General features: G+C 40.4%; 1 protein-coding gene across 1 annotated transcript in view; it reads left to right on the top strand.

Annotated features, from left to right (window-relative positions):
* Positions 1-113: 113 nt before the first annotated feature.
* adora2b (adenosine A2b receptor) overlaps positions 114-18,237 on the top strand; it is a 30,761-nt gene continuing 12,637 nt past the window's right edge. Inside the window, exons 1-2 of the mRNA XM_022199343.2 lie at positions 114-398; positions 534-1,006. Of these exons, the coding sequence (XP_022055035.1) occupies positions 687-1,006 (320 nt within the window). The 5' untranslated portion in view covers positions 114-398; positions 534-686. The remainder of the gene's footprint in view (positions 399-533; positions 1,007-18,237) is intronic.

The raw sequence follows: 18,237 nt of genomic DNA, 5'->3' as shown, positions 1-18,237 counted from the left end.
GATGCTATTGCGTGTCCGTGTGATGCTTGTGCACACAGGACAGCGTTTACATTAAACAGAGCACATGGACGGTGAAGTCGCTGAAAGCCATTTAATTGGTGCGTAATTACGCACAGCGGAGCGGTGACTCTCACTTCGGATTCCACGCTCATTACTGTACTTCCAGCCGCGTGTGCATGTGAGGGAGTGTGTCTGCGTGGGGCGTGGCCTCTCTGTCAAATTGTGTTCCCCTTCTTTTTCTTCTTGCGTTTCTGCCTGCACTTCAAAACTGCTGTTGCGTGGGGGAGTTCAGCGACTCTGTGTCTGCGATACGGACCTATAGATGCAGCTTTAACGCTCCACAGATCGGCCGCTGTCGGTGTGAAACACATCCAGAGACGATGTTCAGGTTCATTAAGGTGAGAGGAAAAATGTTCAGTGACTTTCTATCTGTTACAAGCAGGCAGATTTGTAGTACATTAATTAGCAGCTGTTACAGCTTTGACAACTTTGCAGTGCAGAGGTGTTGACATGCCGGTTTTTGTGCTCCTCAGATGGCTGATGGTGCAGCTCACACTTGTGGAATATTCCTGGATTACAGCAGAAACACTTCTTTACTCCTCTGGGACTAGGAACAGCGTTGTGGGTGACCGTCTTCTCTGTGAACAGCCTGCAGCTTTTGGTCCTTTTGAACACACTTTGCTGAGATGAATACGTTCTACATCGTGATTGAAGTAGTAATTGCTGTTCTCTCCATATCCGGCAACATCCTGGTGTGCTGGGCTGTAGCGATCAACACCACTCTGAAGAACGCCACCAACTACTTTCTAGTGTCTCTGGCTGTGGCTGATATCCTGGTCGGTTGCCTCGCCATCCCCTTCGCCATAACCATCAGCATCGGCATACATCTGGACTTTTACGGATGCCTCTTCCTCGCCTGCTTTGTCTTGGTACTCACTCAGAGCTCCATCTTCAGTCTTCTTGCTATTGCGATTGACAGGTATCTTGCCGTCAAAATTCCTCTGAGGTGAGTGCTCATGTTTTCTGATGTGATTGTAATGTGGAAATGTAATTAACAGTGGTTTCCCCTCTGTGGAATCCCCAGTTGTCTGAGTCAGTGGTGTAGATGTGAAGATAAGGGCACAGGCAGTAAAACCTCACACGTGAGCAGTCACCTAACTTTATCTCATGAGTTCTGATTAATCCAATCAGCTTAAATTAGTCGTCAGGGCCTCATCTATCATCAGGAGTCCACCCCGAGCTGAATCTCCTCTGGCTGTTTGGTCACATGTCCACACAAAGTAAAGTTAATAAGGACAAAAATACAGATTCTCTTTAATCGTGTCTTTTGTAAATGACAACTCAAAGTGTTTCTTCTATGCAAAAGACGAAGTGACTGCTCAGTGCTTTTATGAGTCAGTTTCCTGCAGAGCTTATTGCCTCATGTAACACGTCTTGGTTGACACCTAGACTTAAATGATAATCAGAGAAGACTTCTTTCACTTTAAATCTGGTGTTAAAAACAGAATGCTACAATTAATGAAAACTTACATAGCCTATTATTTTTCTCAGTTAACTGATAAGTTGTTTGTTCTAAATGAAAATGCTGAAAAATGTCCATCAGTGTTTTTAAAACCCAAGATGACAAATGTCTAGTTATTCACTTTACCGAGGAAAGAAACCAGAAAATCTGTCTTTTAAAATAAAAGAGTTTAGACTTTTTTTCTTAAACATTAGCTCAGATTGATGAATCTAGAATTAAAATAGTTTCAGCTGATTTAATTGGCAACAACTAAGTGATAGTTTTACAGCAAATGCTTTGAAGTGGTTTTTTTTTTTTTTGAAGCTGGATCAATAATCTAAATGTCACCTTTATGCATTTGGGGATGATTTTAGTAGTTCAATGTCTGCATCTAAGTATTCAAATAATCTATTTTCTTCAGCTGACTCTGATTATCAGCAGGCTGTGTGCATTTCAAGTTAAAGAGCAAAGGTCCTATGATGCAAATGTTTGATTTGACACATCACATGAAGTTGCTGGATCAATGCCTGCCACAGAGTGTCACCTCCAATGAAGCTGATGCCAAAGGCCACTGAGCCACACCGAGCAGCTTCTGAACCTCTGAGGAAGCACAAACTGGCAGATGAGCTGCGATGAGGTGCTGTTTGATATTTCCTCGAATTGAAGAACTCGAGCTTTGTTATCAGATGGGATTTGTCTGTCTGAAGGTGGTGTTTTTGGCTGCGTTAGTCGTCAGTGGGTTGTGTGTGTTTTTTTTAAAGCAGCTCTTACTGGAGTGAACGTTGTGGGCGCTCATTGTGGTTTTGAGGCTGTGGGGCTGCTGAGATGTGCTGTCATTTCCATTACACTCAAATGCTGGCAAGAAAGGACAGTTTGACACTAACCTGGGATGAAAGTTGTTCGCCACCAACCAAGTGGCTCGTAAAATTCCATTTGTGCTTCTATTTTTGACCGACAGATGGAAACGAAACCTCCCCGTTTTACCTCTTCACGCAGAAAACAGACTTTACCAGCCTTTAAACCAGCCTCATTCTCGTAACGTTCTCTGTAAAACATTCTCAACATGACATTTTATACATTACAGAGAGCCGCCTCCCACTCTCACAACACATCCATGTGATAATAAGATCAGTGTGTACGCTGAGCTCCAGTTTCATACCCACAGCCTCTTGTGTGTGTGACTTACACCAGCCTTTGGGGCCATGATTCTGTCTTACAGTAAAGTGTTTTCACAGATGGTTTAAGTGGAAGTGAAAGGCTGGGGCCAGATGTTTCAAGCCCCACGAGACGCCCCAAAACACCCACTCATCGCTCTCCTCAAGCTCCGGCTTCCCTGTTAGCATTTCTCAGAAAAAGACCCTGAGGCTGTTTTGTCCCTCCGTCCTGGTGGAGCTTTCAGGTAAACCTGAGCACATCGTAGCGCCTCAGAGGATCGTCCCGCCCACAGCAGCCCTGCCTCGCTGTGATCAGACAAACCGCAGCATCTCACCTCAGGCTGCTGCTTGAAACAGATTGACACTTAAATCGTGTTTTTAAAGGGCAGTTTTTGCCTTCATGCAGGACCGTCATGGTGTGGAGTAGCGCCATATTTGATCTGAATGCTGCTGTTTTCACAAACGTAAGGAAAAAATATCAAAAGTAGGATTAGAGCTGAAGAACCAGGCAAGGCCTCATTCCTCACTAAAAACAATGGACAAACTGGGCTTAGATGGAAAAATGCTGCACACCCAGGGAGGGATGCATCATTCTCAGACTTGGAGTGAGGCATGTTTTACCAACAACAAATGTAGTGAGTCAGTGAGTTCTGAAATGAGTTCAGATCAGCTGTGGACAATAAAGCACACTCTGCTATAGAATCATTGAGAAGTTAAAAGTGTGTGCAGGTTCCCCAGTTTGGTTTACAGTGGAGTTCTGCATGTCAGTGTTGAGTGATTTAACCCACCTGTAGTCTTCATTTACGGACACGGAAAAATATTGTTTCCCTGTCTGAAAAAAAATCCAAAATTTCAGCAAAAAAATTCTCGAAATTTCTGAAAATTTGCAAAACCTTCAGGAAGAAAATTGCAATAATTCCTTAAAAGTTTCCCATAAAAGTTTGTTTAAAAAAATCCCCCAAATGCTGCAAGAAAATTCTTGTAAATATTTTCAAAAAATGAGTAAAAATCCTCCAAATATCCAATATCTAAAATAATTACATATATATCAGTCAAACTTCTAATACTTTCTTAAAGAACATTCACAAAAAAATCTACCAAAATCCAGCGAATTTCACTGGATTTTGGTTGATTTTTTTTTTTTGTGAATGTTCTTCAGAAACATTTTTAGCATTTCTTTTTTTCCACCAAAAATGCTCAAAGATTTCCCACAAAGGCAGGGAACACCCTGGACAGGTCACCAGTCTGTCACAGGGCTACATATACAGACAAACAATCACACTCACACCTACGGGCAATTTAGAGTAATCAATTAACCTCAGCATATTTTTGGACTGTGGGAGGAAGCCAGAGTACCCGGAGAAAACCCACACATGCACAGGGAGAACATGCAAACTCCATGCAGAAAGATCCTAGGCCCACCCCGGGATCTTCTTGCTGCAAGGCGAAAGCGCTAACCACTACGCGACTGTGCAGCCCAGGCTACAGAACAGAATATCAAAATTTGACATTTATTTTACAGACTTCTTTCTTTTTTTTTTTAACCTACTTAACATGTTTACATGGTGTGTTTTATATGATAGATGTACCATTGCTGAGTATTTCCTCTTCAAAACTGCAGCATACTGATGACAGTTAACATAACACAGATTCAGACTTCTCAGGTTTCGTAAGCAACAAATCTAAGGAACCAATCTTGTCAGCTTCCAGGGGGAGTCTTTCTGAATCATTCTTCTTCTGAATCAGTTTCTGGTTTGATTCCAGCTGAATCACTCCAGTATTAAAACCTAACATTTCATGGAGCACAGAGAAGTCTTTACAGCGTTTGAGCAATGAGTGAGCTGGTGTGCTTGAGCTGCAGTGAGTAGGAAGGACTGGATGGAGAAAGAAGCAGAGACTTCATAGACCTGCACATTCTGAATGATGCAAGAATCACATAGAAGTCATTTTAAGGCAGGAAAGGATTATTACATGGGGAAAAAAAATCTGAATCTAGACCTTTGATACACAAAGATTTTGGGGGTTTAATCAGCAAAAGGACTCTCTGGATTAGACTGACAACACTTCTGTACAAGGAAGACTGTTTAAAGTAACTGACATTATGGGAAAGACATATTTATTTTTATACTGAGAGTTTGGAATGATTCATGCTTTCTGTAGACAGACAGCAGATGCACTTGCTGCTCTGGATGATGATATTTGAGGACTTGGAGGACTTTAATTGATCTTGAGGTGGAAAACTTCTTTCCACGTTCATGTCTCCGTGTTTAAAGTGCAACCAGGAGACAGTTAGCATATAAAGTGGAAGCAGAGGAAAACCGCTTGCCTGACTCTGGACGGAGGCAGCAAAATCTGCCTTTGAAGTTAACTAATTAACAAGCTCAATGTAGTTAGTTTAATGATTACAAAAATATGACCTTCTCGTACACACTTGAAGGTGACGGCTGTGATTCTGGACGAAGATTCTTAATATTTACATACATGTCAGCTACTTTGGGCCCTCCTGTATGATCCAGAGGGCAAATCTGTAAAATCCATAACATCTATAAATGAAATTCAAATGTATTAAATAGTAACACTTCTTTAAAAAATCTACAAAAAGCAATGTTCTGTGTCATCTTACCAGCAAACTGAGAACACTCACACATCTTTATACATCAGACGGAGAATCAGTTTGTGCATTAAAAATCAGATGTGGTGAGAGATAAAGTTGTATTTTGCCACTTCGAGCGCGACACAATCTGCCGGTGTCTGCAGTGAACCGCCTGACTGCACTTTTACCACATACACACTACCAATCCAACGTTTGGACACACCTTCTCATTCAATGTTTTTTCTTTATTTTTTACTACTTTCTACATTGTAGATTCTCACTGAAGACATCAAAACTATGAAGCAAGATATATGGACAAACAATTGTGAAATAACTCCAAATATGTTTTATATTTTAGATTCCTCAAAATAGCCAACCTTCGCTTTCATGACAGCTTGGTACACTCTCGGCCAAGCTCATGGAGAGAATATCAAGAGTGTGCAAAGCAGGAATCAACTCAAAGGGTGGCTATTTTGAAGAATCTGAAATATAAAACGTGTTTTGACTTATTTCATACTTTTTTGTTTCCTACATAATTCCATATGTGTTTATTCGTAGTTTGATGCCTTCAGTGAGAATCTACAATGAGAAGGGGTGTTCAAACTTTCCACTGGTAGTGTATGTTGTTGATTTATTTCTAATAATCTGTATGATTTTGTGTCTGTAAGTGATTCAAACTGTGGAAAATCCATCCATATCTTTTCCACAGTAGTGTGTCAGATTGAAATTACAAACTGCACCTTTCACTTACAGATATGAGAGTATTGTCATATAAAAAAATGGAATTCCCAAAATGCTGAACTGTTTCTTTAATAGTCAGACCGTTTACATTAGTTTTATTTTCACTCAGTGCATAACAGACGTTAAGATGTGATGGTTTCACATGGTTCATATGGGTGATACTTTGTGTTTGTAGAATCCCCAACATACAGGGTGTGCTTCACACTCACATAAAATAGATTTTTTATGGGAGGATCACTTTAGTTATGAGTCAGCGAGGTGGAGAATATTCACTGCTGGGGTAGTTTGCTCAGCGTTCTCATATCTAAGGATACCTCCTCTTCTTCTGTCATAATGATTCCCTGCCTATCGCATCTTAACTGGAGCATTAAAGCGTTTACAAATTCAATCTTCAATCCATTGTCCTCCACTCAACCTCGCCACGTTTTACAGCCACTGTAAGGACAATTCACAATGCAAATGCCGTGCAGCTCTGTTTGCATACGCAGATATGAGCTGGGTGAAGGTTGAGAGTCTGCTGCTGTCAGTGTGATCGGCCACCTGTTGGATTGTGTTTGTAGCCGGACACAGCCGGACGTTTTGAAGCGGATGTTGTGAGGGTTCAGAGCGTGTGTGTGGCCTGGCATCGCTCAGCGGCTCTGGGTCGGAAGCACAGTGACAGAGGAGAGAAGGGATGTATGGAGAGCAGAGCAGGGGAAGAAAGTGGAACAAAGATAGATGCCAGCATGCTGTCGTCACGTCAGAGCTAATCCATTCAGCCGGGTGCTTGTTCCCTGTGCACCGAGAGACAGAGGGGGAGCGATGTGCAGGAGATGAACCCTGCTGTACTTTGTGATTAACAGATAGAGGGAGTGAAGGATGGACAGGGATGGGGGGAGGCTGTGGAGGAGGAGGAGTGCAGGTCATCGTGTGCTCTGAAGCTCTCGCCCCGCTTTGGGCAGAGTGCTGTATTATTCATGGTCCCCGGGGCTGCCGGATCGCCTCCCTGCAGGGGGCCGCAGGACCGAGGCCAGGCTGCATACCTCTGATGAATGACTGACTGTTAGAATTATTACAGTAGAACACAGCCGGGTTTTGCTGCACTTACACTGGGTTAATAATAAGCCGGGTGCTATGGAAATATAAATTTCATTTTATTTGCAAATTCTGTCCACATGAAACCGAACTTTGATCGACTTGAACCCCTTCAAAGTCAGACTCGAGCTGCAGGTCGAAGCCTCATCACCATCATCTATTCAGCTTCTAAAGGCTCATTTGATTGTTTAATCTTCATGAAAAATAAATAAGGAGCCCAGAACCAACACTGATGGATTTGATACGATAACAGATTTGCTGCAGTAGCCACAGACTGAACACACATAAAGGAATGATTCAGCTCTACAGCTGATATTTTCCCTAATGTCTGACGAACTCTGATTTCTTCTATCCTAAATGACACATCAGCATCTACACTCACCTAATTAAAAATACCAGGTAGTTAAAACACCACCTACAGTTTCCATATAGAACAACATAAGGCTATGTTCATCATTTTTTAAGTCTGTCCTACTGTTACGACCCAACCGCTAGGGTCAGCTGGGCGCCAAAAAACAACCAGATGTCATTGGTTAGGTAAAGCAATTTATTGCTCAGTGACAAAATCAACACAAAACTGATCAAATAGAGGAAAACAGAACCAAATAAAACCAAACAAAGGCTAACAGAGTTCTCAACCTGCCTAAAAAAAAACAATATAACTAAACTCCTTACCCAAACACAATAGCAGCAAAACTAAAACAAATGAATGTAGAGCTCAGAATTAACTAAATAACTGGTGCCTTACAACACACATTACCAATGAGACACATTAAGTGAATCATCACCCCTCAGAGGCTACAGAACGCCAAGACTCTAGCAGCACCAGAGCAAACTGGTCACGTTAAATCCCAGCCAATCAACCAAGAGTTTGGTTGCAGTTTTATACTCTCCAGGTGTGATGATGGCTGCAGCTGGTTGGTGGTCCAATCGGGAAGGTCGGGGGGCGGGGAGAACAAAGGCTGGAGTGCAGGTCTTCAGCTGAGATGACTGGCAGCTGGAGTTCTGGAGATGCTCTCAAACAGCCACAACTGGGCCTACACAGATCAGCTGTCTAAACAAAGGCCTAAAAAGTCCACCACAGAAGCAAGATGGCACACAACCACCAGTGGCTGTAACAACTACAGCAGTGCGGTGTTGGGACTCTTTGGTGACTCAGCCTAGTACCTGTGACTGCAGTTCAGTGTGGAGCCGTTGATCCCACCATGATGTGGCTGGTTTAAATGTCAAATGTAGGCAGCATCAAATGTCAGCTTCATGGGTTTGGACATTTTGATTTCAAATCAGACTTGCATTTTGAAACAGTGCAATTAGCAAATATCAAAGGCCATACATTATGCAGCCTGTCTGAGTTCATTTTTAATTATTATCACTTTACTAAATGATTACAGAATGTGCAATACTTAGATGCTGCTCCTGAGTCGTAAATGACTGACCTGCTTCAATGGCAGAGGTTGTTTACATTAAAGCGTCTCTGTTGTCTCACTGCAACTATTTCATTCTATATTACCACTACTTTTATTAATAAACTCAGTCACAGCTGTTGTGATGATTGTTCTATCTCCTGTGCCATTTTAAAGAATGAACATGTTGGAAGCAGTTTATATCTTTCCAGTCTCATCTGTGCATTAGAGTATAGAGCAGTTAATATTTTTTTTAAAAAGCCATTTCACAAAACACATCACAAATTGCAATATCTGTTGTTAAATTTGCAGTTAGATATGTTTCAGGCCTAGTTTGAATTTGTGTTTGAACGGGATGAAATGACATAAGTTTTAAAAATTAAAGAGCTACTTTTATACATAACTATCTACAAATGTTGCTGCTTGTCTTCTATCAACATCCAGACATGTTTACCTCTTTGTTTTAACTTAGACAGCAGTGTGACCATAGCATAGATCTTGTTAAAAGACAGTAACAAGACGGTGATGGACTAAAGTACATTTACATAAATGCTGCATTTATGTATCTCCCAATTTTAAATGATTGTGATAAACGGAAACATCAAATGTTCCTTTATTAGGTGAGACAATACACTATTTCTAAAGCTAAATATGACTGATGTTTGCTGTAGGATTAAACTACCAGCCAGTATATAATACACTGATGCTCAAAAGTTTGTCACTCAGAAATATCCTTATTTTTGATGGAAAAGCAATTTGTTTCAATGAAGATAACATTAAATTAATCATAAATACAGTAAGTCAGACCAGGGGTCGGCAACCTGCGGCTCTTTCATCCCTCTGTTGTGGCTCCCTGTTAGCCTAGCCGCGCGAGACAACCCACGGCAACAAATTTAATTCTCTGCCAGGGTGGGTCTAGTTACCCTCCATAAGGCTCGAGGCTGGATTCTCCTAAAACTGGCCGGACCAATCACCATGAAGTGTAGAGTCAGAAGGCGGGCGTAACTAAGTGACAACAGAGGCGCGACGATTCTGACAGAAACAACCGGAAACAACTAGCCTTGCCGCACTAGACAACCCACGGCAACGAATTTAATTCTCTGCCAGAGTCGACTACAAAAACGACAACAGTCGTTGAGCTCCATTAGCACCGACTCTGAATAATCTTTCTGTTAACATGTCTGTAATATACTTGAGCTTCACCCATTGACTGTATAAATAAGGCTTCACCGAACTACCGCATCTTCTGATTTCCGGCGCTCTAGGAGCCTATTCGTTGCGCTGATTAGTTGTATACCTACCCAATTGCTGCAGAGTGATTTGATAGACAACCTTTTAGCCCGCCTCCCTCCCTGTCGAGCGTGCCTAGACCCATAGACATACACACGTGGACAAAATTGTTGGTACCCCTCAGTTAAAGAAGGAAAAACCCACAATTCTCACTGAAATCACTTGAAACTCACAAAAGTAACAATAAATAAAAATTTATTGAAAATTAAATAATCAAAATCAGCCATCACTTTTGAATTGTTGATTAACATAATTATTTAAAAAAACAAACTAATGAAATAGGGCTGGACAAAAATGATGGTACCCATAACTTAATATTTTGTTGCACAACCTTTTGAGGCAATCACTGCAATTAAACGATTTCTGTATTTGTCAATGAGCGTTCTGCAGCTGTCAACAGGTATTTTGGCCCACTCCTCATGAGCAAACAGCTCCAGTTGTCTCAGGTTTGATGGGTGTCTTCTCCAAATGGCATGTTTCAGCTCCTTCCTCATATGTTCAATGGGATTCAGATCTGGGCTCATAGAAGGCCACTTTAGAATAGTCCAACGCTTTTCTCTCAGCCATTCTTGGGTGTTTTTGGCTGTGTGTTTTGGATCGTTGTCCTGTTGGAAGACCCATGACCTGCGACTGAGACCAAGCTTTCTGACACTAGGCAGCACATTTCTCTCCAGAATGCCTTGATAGTCTTCAGATTTCATCGTACCTTGCACACTTTCAAGACACCCTGTGCCAGATGCAGCAAAGCAGCCCCAAAACATTACTGAGCCTCCTCCATGTTTCACCGTAGGGACAGTGTTCTTTTCTTCGTATGCTTGGTTTTTGAGTCTATGAACATAGAGTTGATGTGCCTTACCAAAAAGCTCCAGTTTGGTCTCATCTGTCCAAAGGACATTCTCCCAGAAGCTTTATGGCTTGTCAACATGCATTTTTGCAAATTCCAGTCTGGCTTTTTTATGAGTTTTTTTCAGCAGTGGTGTCCTCCTTGGTCGTCTCCCATGAAGTCCACTTTGGCTCAAACAACGACGAATGGTGCGATCTGACACTGATGTACCTTGGCCTTGGAGTTCACCTTTAATTTCTTTGGAGGTTGCTCTGGGCTCTTTGGATACAATTCCAACGATCCGTCTCTTCAATTTGTCATCAATTTTCCTCTTGCGGCCACGTCCAGGGAGGTTGGCTACTGTCCCGTGGGTCTTGAACTTCTGAATAATATGAGCCACTGTTGTCACAGGAACTTCAAGCTGTTTAGAGATGGTCTTATAGCCTTTACCTTTAAGATGTTTGTCTATAATTTTTTTTCGGATGTCCTGGGACAATTCTCTCCTTCGCTTTCTGTTGTCCATGTTCAGTGTGGTACACACCTTTTCACCAAACAGCAGGGTGACTACTTGTCTCCCTTTAAATAGGCAGACTGACTGATTATGAGTTTGGAAACACCTGTGATGTCAATTAAATGACACACCTGAGTTAATCATGTCACTCTGGTCAAATAGTTTTCAATCTTTTATAGAGGTACCATCATTTTTGTCCAGGCCTGTTTCATTAGTTTGTTTTTTAAAATAATTATGTTAATCAACAATTCAAAAGTAATGGCTGTTTTTGATTATTTAATTTTCAATAAATTTTTATTTATTGTTACTTTTGTGAGTTTCAAGTGATTTCAGTGAGAATTGTGGGTTTTTCCTTCTTTAACTGAGGGGTACCAACAATTTTGTCCACGTGTGTATATACGTAGATGCCTCATTGACTGCGGCTGCCCTCTCGAGCGATGTGCCTGCAGCGCCGCCATCTTGGACCGGGGCCAGCCGAGGCAGCGGTGCATAGACATCTATGGAGGAGAGAGGTACTGCTGAATCTAAAAGTGGAATTATTCGCCGAATTTTGAACCGATTGCCAAACTGTTTGATTTTTAGAAACGTCACACGTGTAGCTACTATACAAGGTGCTCGGATATTTCTTTACAATGCAGGTTTTGCCATACTGCTATTATTACTACTGTTAATAATAATAATTATTATTATTACTACTCTTAATATTATATCAATTATTACTGCTATTATTACTATTATTTTTATCATTATTATTACTGTTATTATTACTATTATATCACGTGTATAAATCACGTTCTTTGGGAAAGCTTAAACATGTGAGAAAAGTAGCTCGAGATAAAGAATTGTCTACAACAAAAATAGTTCCATCATAAATCAGGGCTATTAGATCAATCAGATGCTGTATTCTAACCCACCAATTACTGCAGTAAGTTGCTAGGAACGCTAGATTCTTAACATCGAATTTCAAACAAAAAAATGTCTCAGATTAGTTATTTCACCGGTAAGCAGCTGAGTAATACACAGGATGATGTAGAGCTGGTTAGATCATGGGTAGTAGAAGCCAGACACGGAGCTGAGGGGTTCTATCCGTCTTCTCGGCGTTTATTTCACTCTCGCTATGACAACCTGCTAACAATATATTATTCCTTACATACAGCTTACATGTGAAAGTAATCCCACGAGCTCTTGTTTCCTTACAGCGCTCATTAAAGCATCCATAGGCTGAACAGAAGTCCGGCATCTAAGTGTTGAGTGGCAAAACCAGCATTGTAAAAAAATATCCGAGCACCTTGTATAGTAGCTACACGTGTGACGTTTCTAAAAATCAAACAGTTTGGCAATCGGTTCAAAATTCGGCGAATAATTCCACTTTTAGATTCAGCAGTACCTCTCTCCTCCATAGACTTCTATGCACCGCTGCCTCGGCTGGCCCCGGTCCAAGATGGCGGCGCTGTAAGCACGTCTCTCGACAGCCTATGAGGCGTCTACCTATATATGTCTATGCCTAGACCCTTGTGTCTTCAGAGCATGGGTCTAGCGCGGCAAGGCTAGCTCCCTGTAGCTTTGGAAAATAAATAATCAGCAGGCTATTTAATTCAAATTTCTTTTATTTTAGTTTGTTAGTTTTTAAATTTTTATTCTAAATTTGAAGATTATGGTGATCTTGTAGCATCAAAATAAAACGTTTTGAATTTTCGTCTGTCAAAATATGCATCCCAACCGTCAATCTCCGACACTCGCCAGCCTGCGTGTATTCATCTGGAGTCCTGTTAATCTTCGGATCCCAGTGTTTGCTCTACATTCATTCAGCAGCGGCGGGCCACTATTCCTAAATCCTAACCGTCGCTCCTTCAAATTTCTTTCTTTTTTTATTGTCGCAAATACACCACTGCTGCACGTCTCCGCCTTCACAGCAGAGTCCTCCATTGTGTCGGGTACTCGTGAGTACTAAGGTAAACTACGGATAATTGTCTTGCTCAGTATCTACTCTTTGATATGTCGGGTTAAAACGACGTTACTCGCGAGAGCACGGCTAGATGTCACGTCCAGCATCCAGGCAGCAGGTCAGAGAGTCAGAGGAGTGCCGTCTTGGAAAATAGGGCAGCAACTTACCGGAGAAAAGTTATTAGCTTAAGATAAATAGATTTTACAAGTTAAATAGACATTCGCAAAATATTGATTTCCAGCTAACATTATGTAACATATGAGGTCCAGGAGCAAAAATGACATTAACCAAGTACGATAAATATTAGTGGTAGGACACAATTTAAAAAATTAATCTATCTAATTAGAGGCTTTGTAATTAATTAATCACGACTGATGGCATCAAATAACAATATCTGACATAATCAGCAAAATCTTTCAATTTAAATAATTTTTGGTTGATGACTGAACTGGTGAACAGACATATACATTAACTTAAACAACAAGTATGTTTCATTTATATTTATCTGCATTTTTCATCTGTCTACTACATTTACAGATTACTGCAAACTCAAAGTTCATTTATAGTGATTATCCATCCATCTGTTCTCTATACTTTCTTGTTGCAAGGCGAAAGTCCTAACTTCTACTCCACTGTACAGCCCATTTATAGCGATTATATTCAATATTTTAAAGCTTTTTGTAAACTCAAGCACCTTCAGTATCTTGAAAAGTGGTCTATTATGGGATGGATACACCGGCTTGAAGTGCTGCGGTGATCAGAAAACTATTTGTTGCACAATTTCCAAATAACCACGTTTTTATCCAAGCTGCCATCAGGAAGATTTTCAAAAGAAACTTTCTGCCCAACACACTCAGAGTATTCTCGTCTTCAATCACTGTTCACCAAACTTTGTTGTGCGCTGACAGTGCATCCTGTGAATCTTCTTCACTGCTGGAAAACAGACTTTAGGTTAATTAGCGCTACCTACCTGGCTGGAGTGTTCATCAGTGTTATCGGAAATTTGGGAACTAAGAAAGGTGCGGTTAAATACATCATTTTTTTAATGCATTATTTTTTTAATTAATTAATTAGTCAAAATTAACAAGGGCATAGAGGTAAAAAGCGATATATGCAGTGTTGTCTTCATTTTAAATGCCAAAAGGATTTTGCGGCTCCCGGTGTTTTCTTTTCTGTGGGAAACGGGTCGAAATGGCTCTTTGAGTGTTGCAGACCCCTGGTCTAGACATTGTTAATGTGGTAAATGACTATTCTAACAGAAAACGTCTGATTTTTTAATGGAATATCTACATAGAGTACAGAGGAACATTTCCAGCAACCATCACTCCTGTGTTCTAATGCTACATTGTGTTAGCTAAAGGTGTTGAAAGGCTAATTACCTCCTCCAAGGAGGTTATGTGACACCCGTCGTTTGTGTGTCCGTCTGTCTGTCTGTCCGTCTGTCTGTTAGCAAGATAACTCAAAAACGCCTGGGCAGATTCACATGAAATTTTGAGGGGATGTAGACTATGGTAAGAGGAAGAGCTGATTAATTTTGGTGGCAATCCGGAAAGGATTCTGGATTCTGGATCACTTTGAATTTATTAGTATGTTTAAGTATGTGGTCCAAAATATGACAAAAAAACATCATAGGTTAGTATGTCGTCCAACAAATTGGAGCAAGGTGTCCAGATAGCTGAACTGATTAAGAAGGTGATTTGAAAATAGAACTGTGTCAGAGATGCAGGTTTGATTCCAGCTCATGATCCTTTACTGCATGGGTTTCTGTCATAGTTTTTCCGAAAACATCATAGTTTAGTATGTCGTCCAAAATATGGATAAAATGTCACAGTTTAGTATGTCGTCCAAAATATGGATAAAATGTCATAGTTTAGTATGTCGTCCAAAATATGGAAAAAACGTCATAGTTTAGTATGTCGTCCAAAATGTGACAAAAACGTCATAGTTTAGTATGTTGTCCAAAATGTGACAAAAACGTCATAGTTACCTCCGCCAAGGAGGTTATGTGACACCCGGCGTTTGTGTGTCCGTCTGTCTGTCTGTCTGTCTGTTAGCAAGATAACTCAAAAACGCCTGGGCAGATTCACATGAAATTTTGAGAGGATGTAGACTATGGTAAGAGGAAGAGCTGATTTAATTTTGGTGGCAATCCGGAAAGGATCCTGGATTCTGGATCACTTTGAATTTTTTAGTATGTGGTCCAAAATAGGACAAAAACATCATAGGTTTGTAGGTCATCCAACAAATTGGATTAAGGTGTCGCAGAGACGCAGGTTCGATTACAGCTCATGCTCTTTTACTGCATGGGTTTCCTGTTTTCCTCTCTATCCTTGGCGGAGGTCTGCACTCTCTGAGTGCTTTTCTAGCTGATGATTAGAAAACTCTTGTGCAATTATGTTAGCACACAAACTAAAGTGCGTTTTCATGTAAAACCTGAAATTGTCTTGTTCTCTGCCTCTATGATTTAGATCTTATTGAAGGCAGCCACATCCACAGACTGAAATTAGCTCAACTTTAAACACGTGTAGCAGTAAAAGGCAACATACACATTGAAGATTCTATATTTGGGCCCCTTTTTGGCAGATCAACCGGCCTCACGTCTTTATAGTGTGTGAGGGTTATTTTTTAGATCCACAAAAATGCTTCTTGTTTTAAAACTTGTTTATTGAAGCCATAGTTGAATTCAACACTTTGTAAACAGTACTTGACAGAGGGTTGGACATCATATTTTCAAAAAATTTGCCACTGGAGTCCATCTTTGTATGAAAAGGTCTGTTTTCAATTGAAGTTTTGCGGTTAGATGTTCCATTGTTTCCTCCAATTGACAATTCTAATCTTTCTTGCAATCAGCAAAAGGATGCGAAATACATATCTGTGATCTTTGTCTTCAATATTCTCAGGAGAAATTCCAAACAGAAAAGACATTGGGCCCATATGAAGTTTAACATTGCGTATAGTTTCCATCTCAATCCTAATGTCCTGCCAGTATTGAGATAGTACTGGGCAGTCCCAAAAAATATATGAGTGATCTGCCACCTTACTGCCGTTTCTCCAACATAATGGGGAAGTGTTTCTAAAAAAAATCTGAAATTACTAAAGGGGTCCTGAAGTATCTAATTTTAGTTTTCCAATAAAAATTCTTTCCAGAGATTGCTGTTTATACCTTTGTGGCTGATCTCACACAGATTCTTCTATGTCATATCTTCAATGATACCATTCAATTCCAAATCCCATTTATAATGAACATCAAATGTGTTGTCTCCTAAATTTCCCGTCAACTTTTTATATCTAAAAGACATATGATTTTTGTTGGGCAGGCATTTTTCTTTTCCAGTTATAAAATATTCTTCTATGCCTGTGGGGTTTAAAGATGCTTTTTTTTTTTTTTTTGTCATGATTGAATTTATTATCATTTTTTGCCCTTTGCTGCATGTTGTCCCCATTCTCACTTCAGCTGTCCCTATAATAAAGTAAAAAAACAAGCTTTGCTCTCCTCGTGTTTGCACTGGCCCTTAAGAGATCTCCCTGTAATGTGCTGGACATGCAGTGCAGAGTTCACAGCAAAAAAGGGGCATTTCGTGCTAAGAAGACGATGATCTTCTCTTGGTCTGGCAGATGGTTCATGTTTGCCTCAGAGGACCTCTGAGTACAATATAAGAAGCGCTATTTACAGATCATATTTTGTTTCTGAAACAACATTTCCATTTCCTCTGTTCATCTCACTCAGTGACTATTTGTGGCTCACTCATTGGCCGTGATCTTAATTTCTTCCTCACAGTGACGGCATTAAACAGTTTCTCTAGTGGCCTCAGGCTGAGCCCATGGCTCACACTGGGGTGCCACATACACTGGTATCTCCTGTCATTTCATCAGTGTGGGAAATTGCTGCAGGCCAAATAGGCTGTTTTTCATCATCTGTTTGTGTGTATGGACGTGGTGAAGTCCACAGGAAGGTTCCTTTAATCTGCTTTTTTATAAAACTCCCAATTAATCAAACGAAAAACATCTGTATCGACAGTCCCATAATTGATTGTATTTGGTGACCGTTTTAGTCTGAGGCGTCCGTGGACCACCCCGCTACTCCGCCCCTGCTACCTTGGTTGCTTCCACGACATGTGGTTGTTTTGGACATCTACCATTTGTTTAAGGATGTGAGAGTCTGACCGTATGTAAGGACAATGGAGTGAAACATAGAGATGAGGCAGAGCTGGTCAGGCCGATGTGGAGTTGTGGTCACTGTTCAAGAGGAGGAGGAGGAACTGTGCCCTCAATAGATCAACATGTCACTGATTTGTTGTGTAATTCATTCATTCGGGTAAAAGTATATGTGGCACTTTTAACCTTTTCTTTTATGTTCACACTTTTAATCTTGAATGTACATTAAAAAAGTTGGTTATTGCAATTAATCCTTTAATCCACAGTGGCTGTGAAGAGATCTCCTCCTATTGTTACACTACCGTTCAAAAGTTTGCTGTCACCCAGTGGCGTCATTAGGCCTATCTCTTGAGTTGCTTGTTGTTCAAATATCTTGCTAGAGGTGCTGAAGCTCAGAAAGTCTGAGATGTTTGTTCAAAATAAGCTCATTCTCAAGTCTTATCTCAACTGTCCTCTTTTGTTTGAACTTTCCCTAAACTTAGGAGTTAATGGCAGAGCAGCACATCCAGACTCAGTCTGATTTATGTAGAGATTAAACTTCAGTGTCATTCATTGATGTTAAAGTGCAGTTTTTCAGATTTTTGTTGCACATCCTCCCAACCAAACCAGTCCAGGTGGAAGACAGTGTGAAGAAAAGCTCCAGAGGATGAATATCACACATTTACGTTGGAAATAAATGTCCTCTAATTAGACATTGTCATGCAAAAGTTGGATTTCCCTTTAATGATGTTCAAATCTTTGAATGTTTTGTTGATGTTGGTTTCTAAATGTTTTTTTGACACTCGGCCCCAAAGATTAAAACCTTTTAAGGCTCACAAGCTGCAACAGTTCACACATTATCAATTATCTTTCTGACTAAACTAAGATAAAAAGTGAAAACTGCCTGATTCCTGCATCATGAATATAAATCTCTTTGGTTTTTATGACCGTAAACTGAATATATTTGGGTTTGACATTTTATAAACCAAAACAAGAAATGAATTACTGGAGAAAACAATCAACAGATTAATGGACAAAGAAAATGTGTTTTCCAACATATATAGCTGA

The sequence above is a fragment of the Acanthochromis polyacanthus genome, chromosome 17 (assembly GCF_021347895.1).
Source record: "Acanthochromis polyacanthus isolate Apoly-LR-REF ecotype Palm Island chromosome 17, KAUST_Apoly_ChrSc, whole genome shotgun sequence".
In the NCBI taxonomy this organism is placed as follows: domain Eukaryota; kingdom Metazoa; phylum Chordata; class Actinopteri; family Pomacentridae; genus Acanthochromis; species Acanthochromis polyacanthus.
Note: the sequence above shows the minus strand (reverse complement) of the source record. Positions and strands in the feature narration are given on the sequence as shown.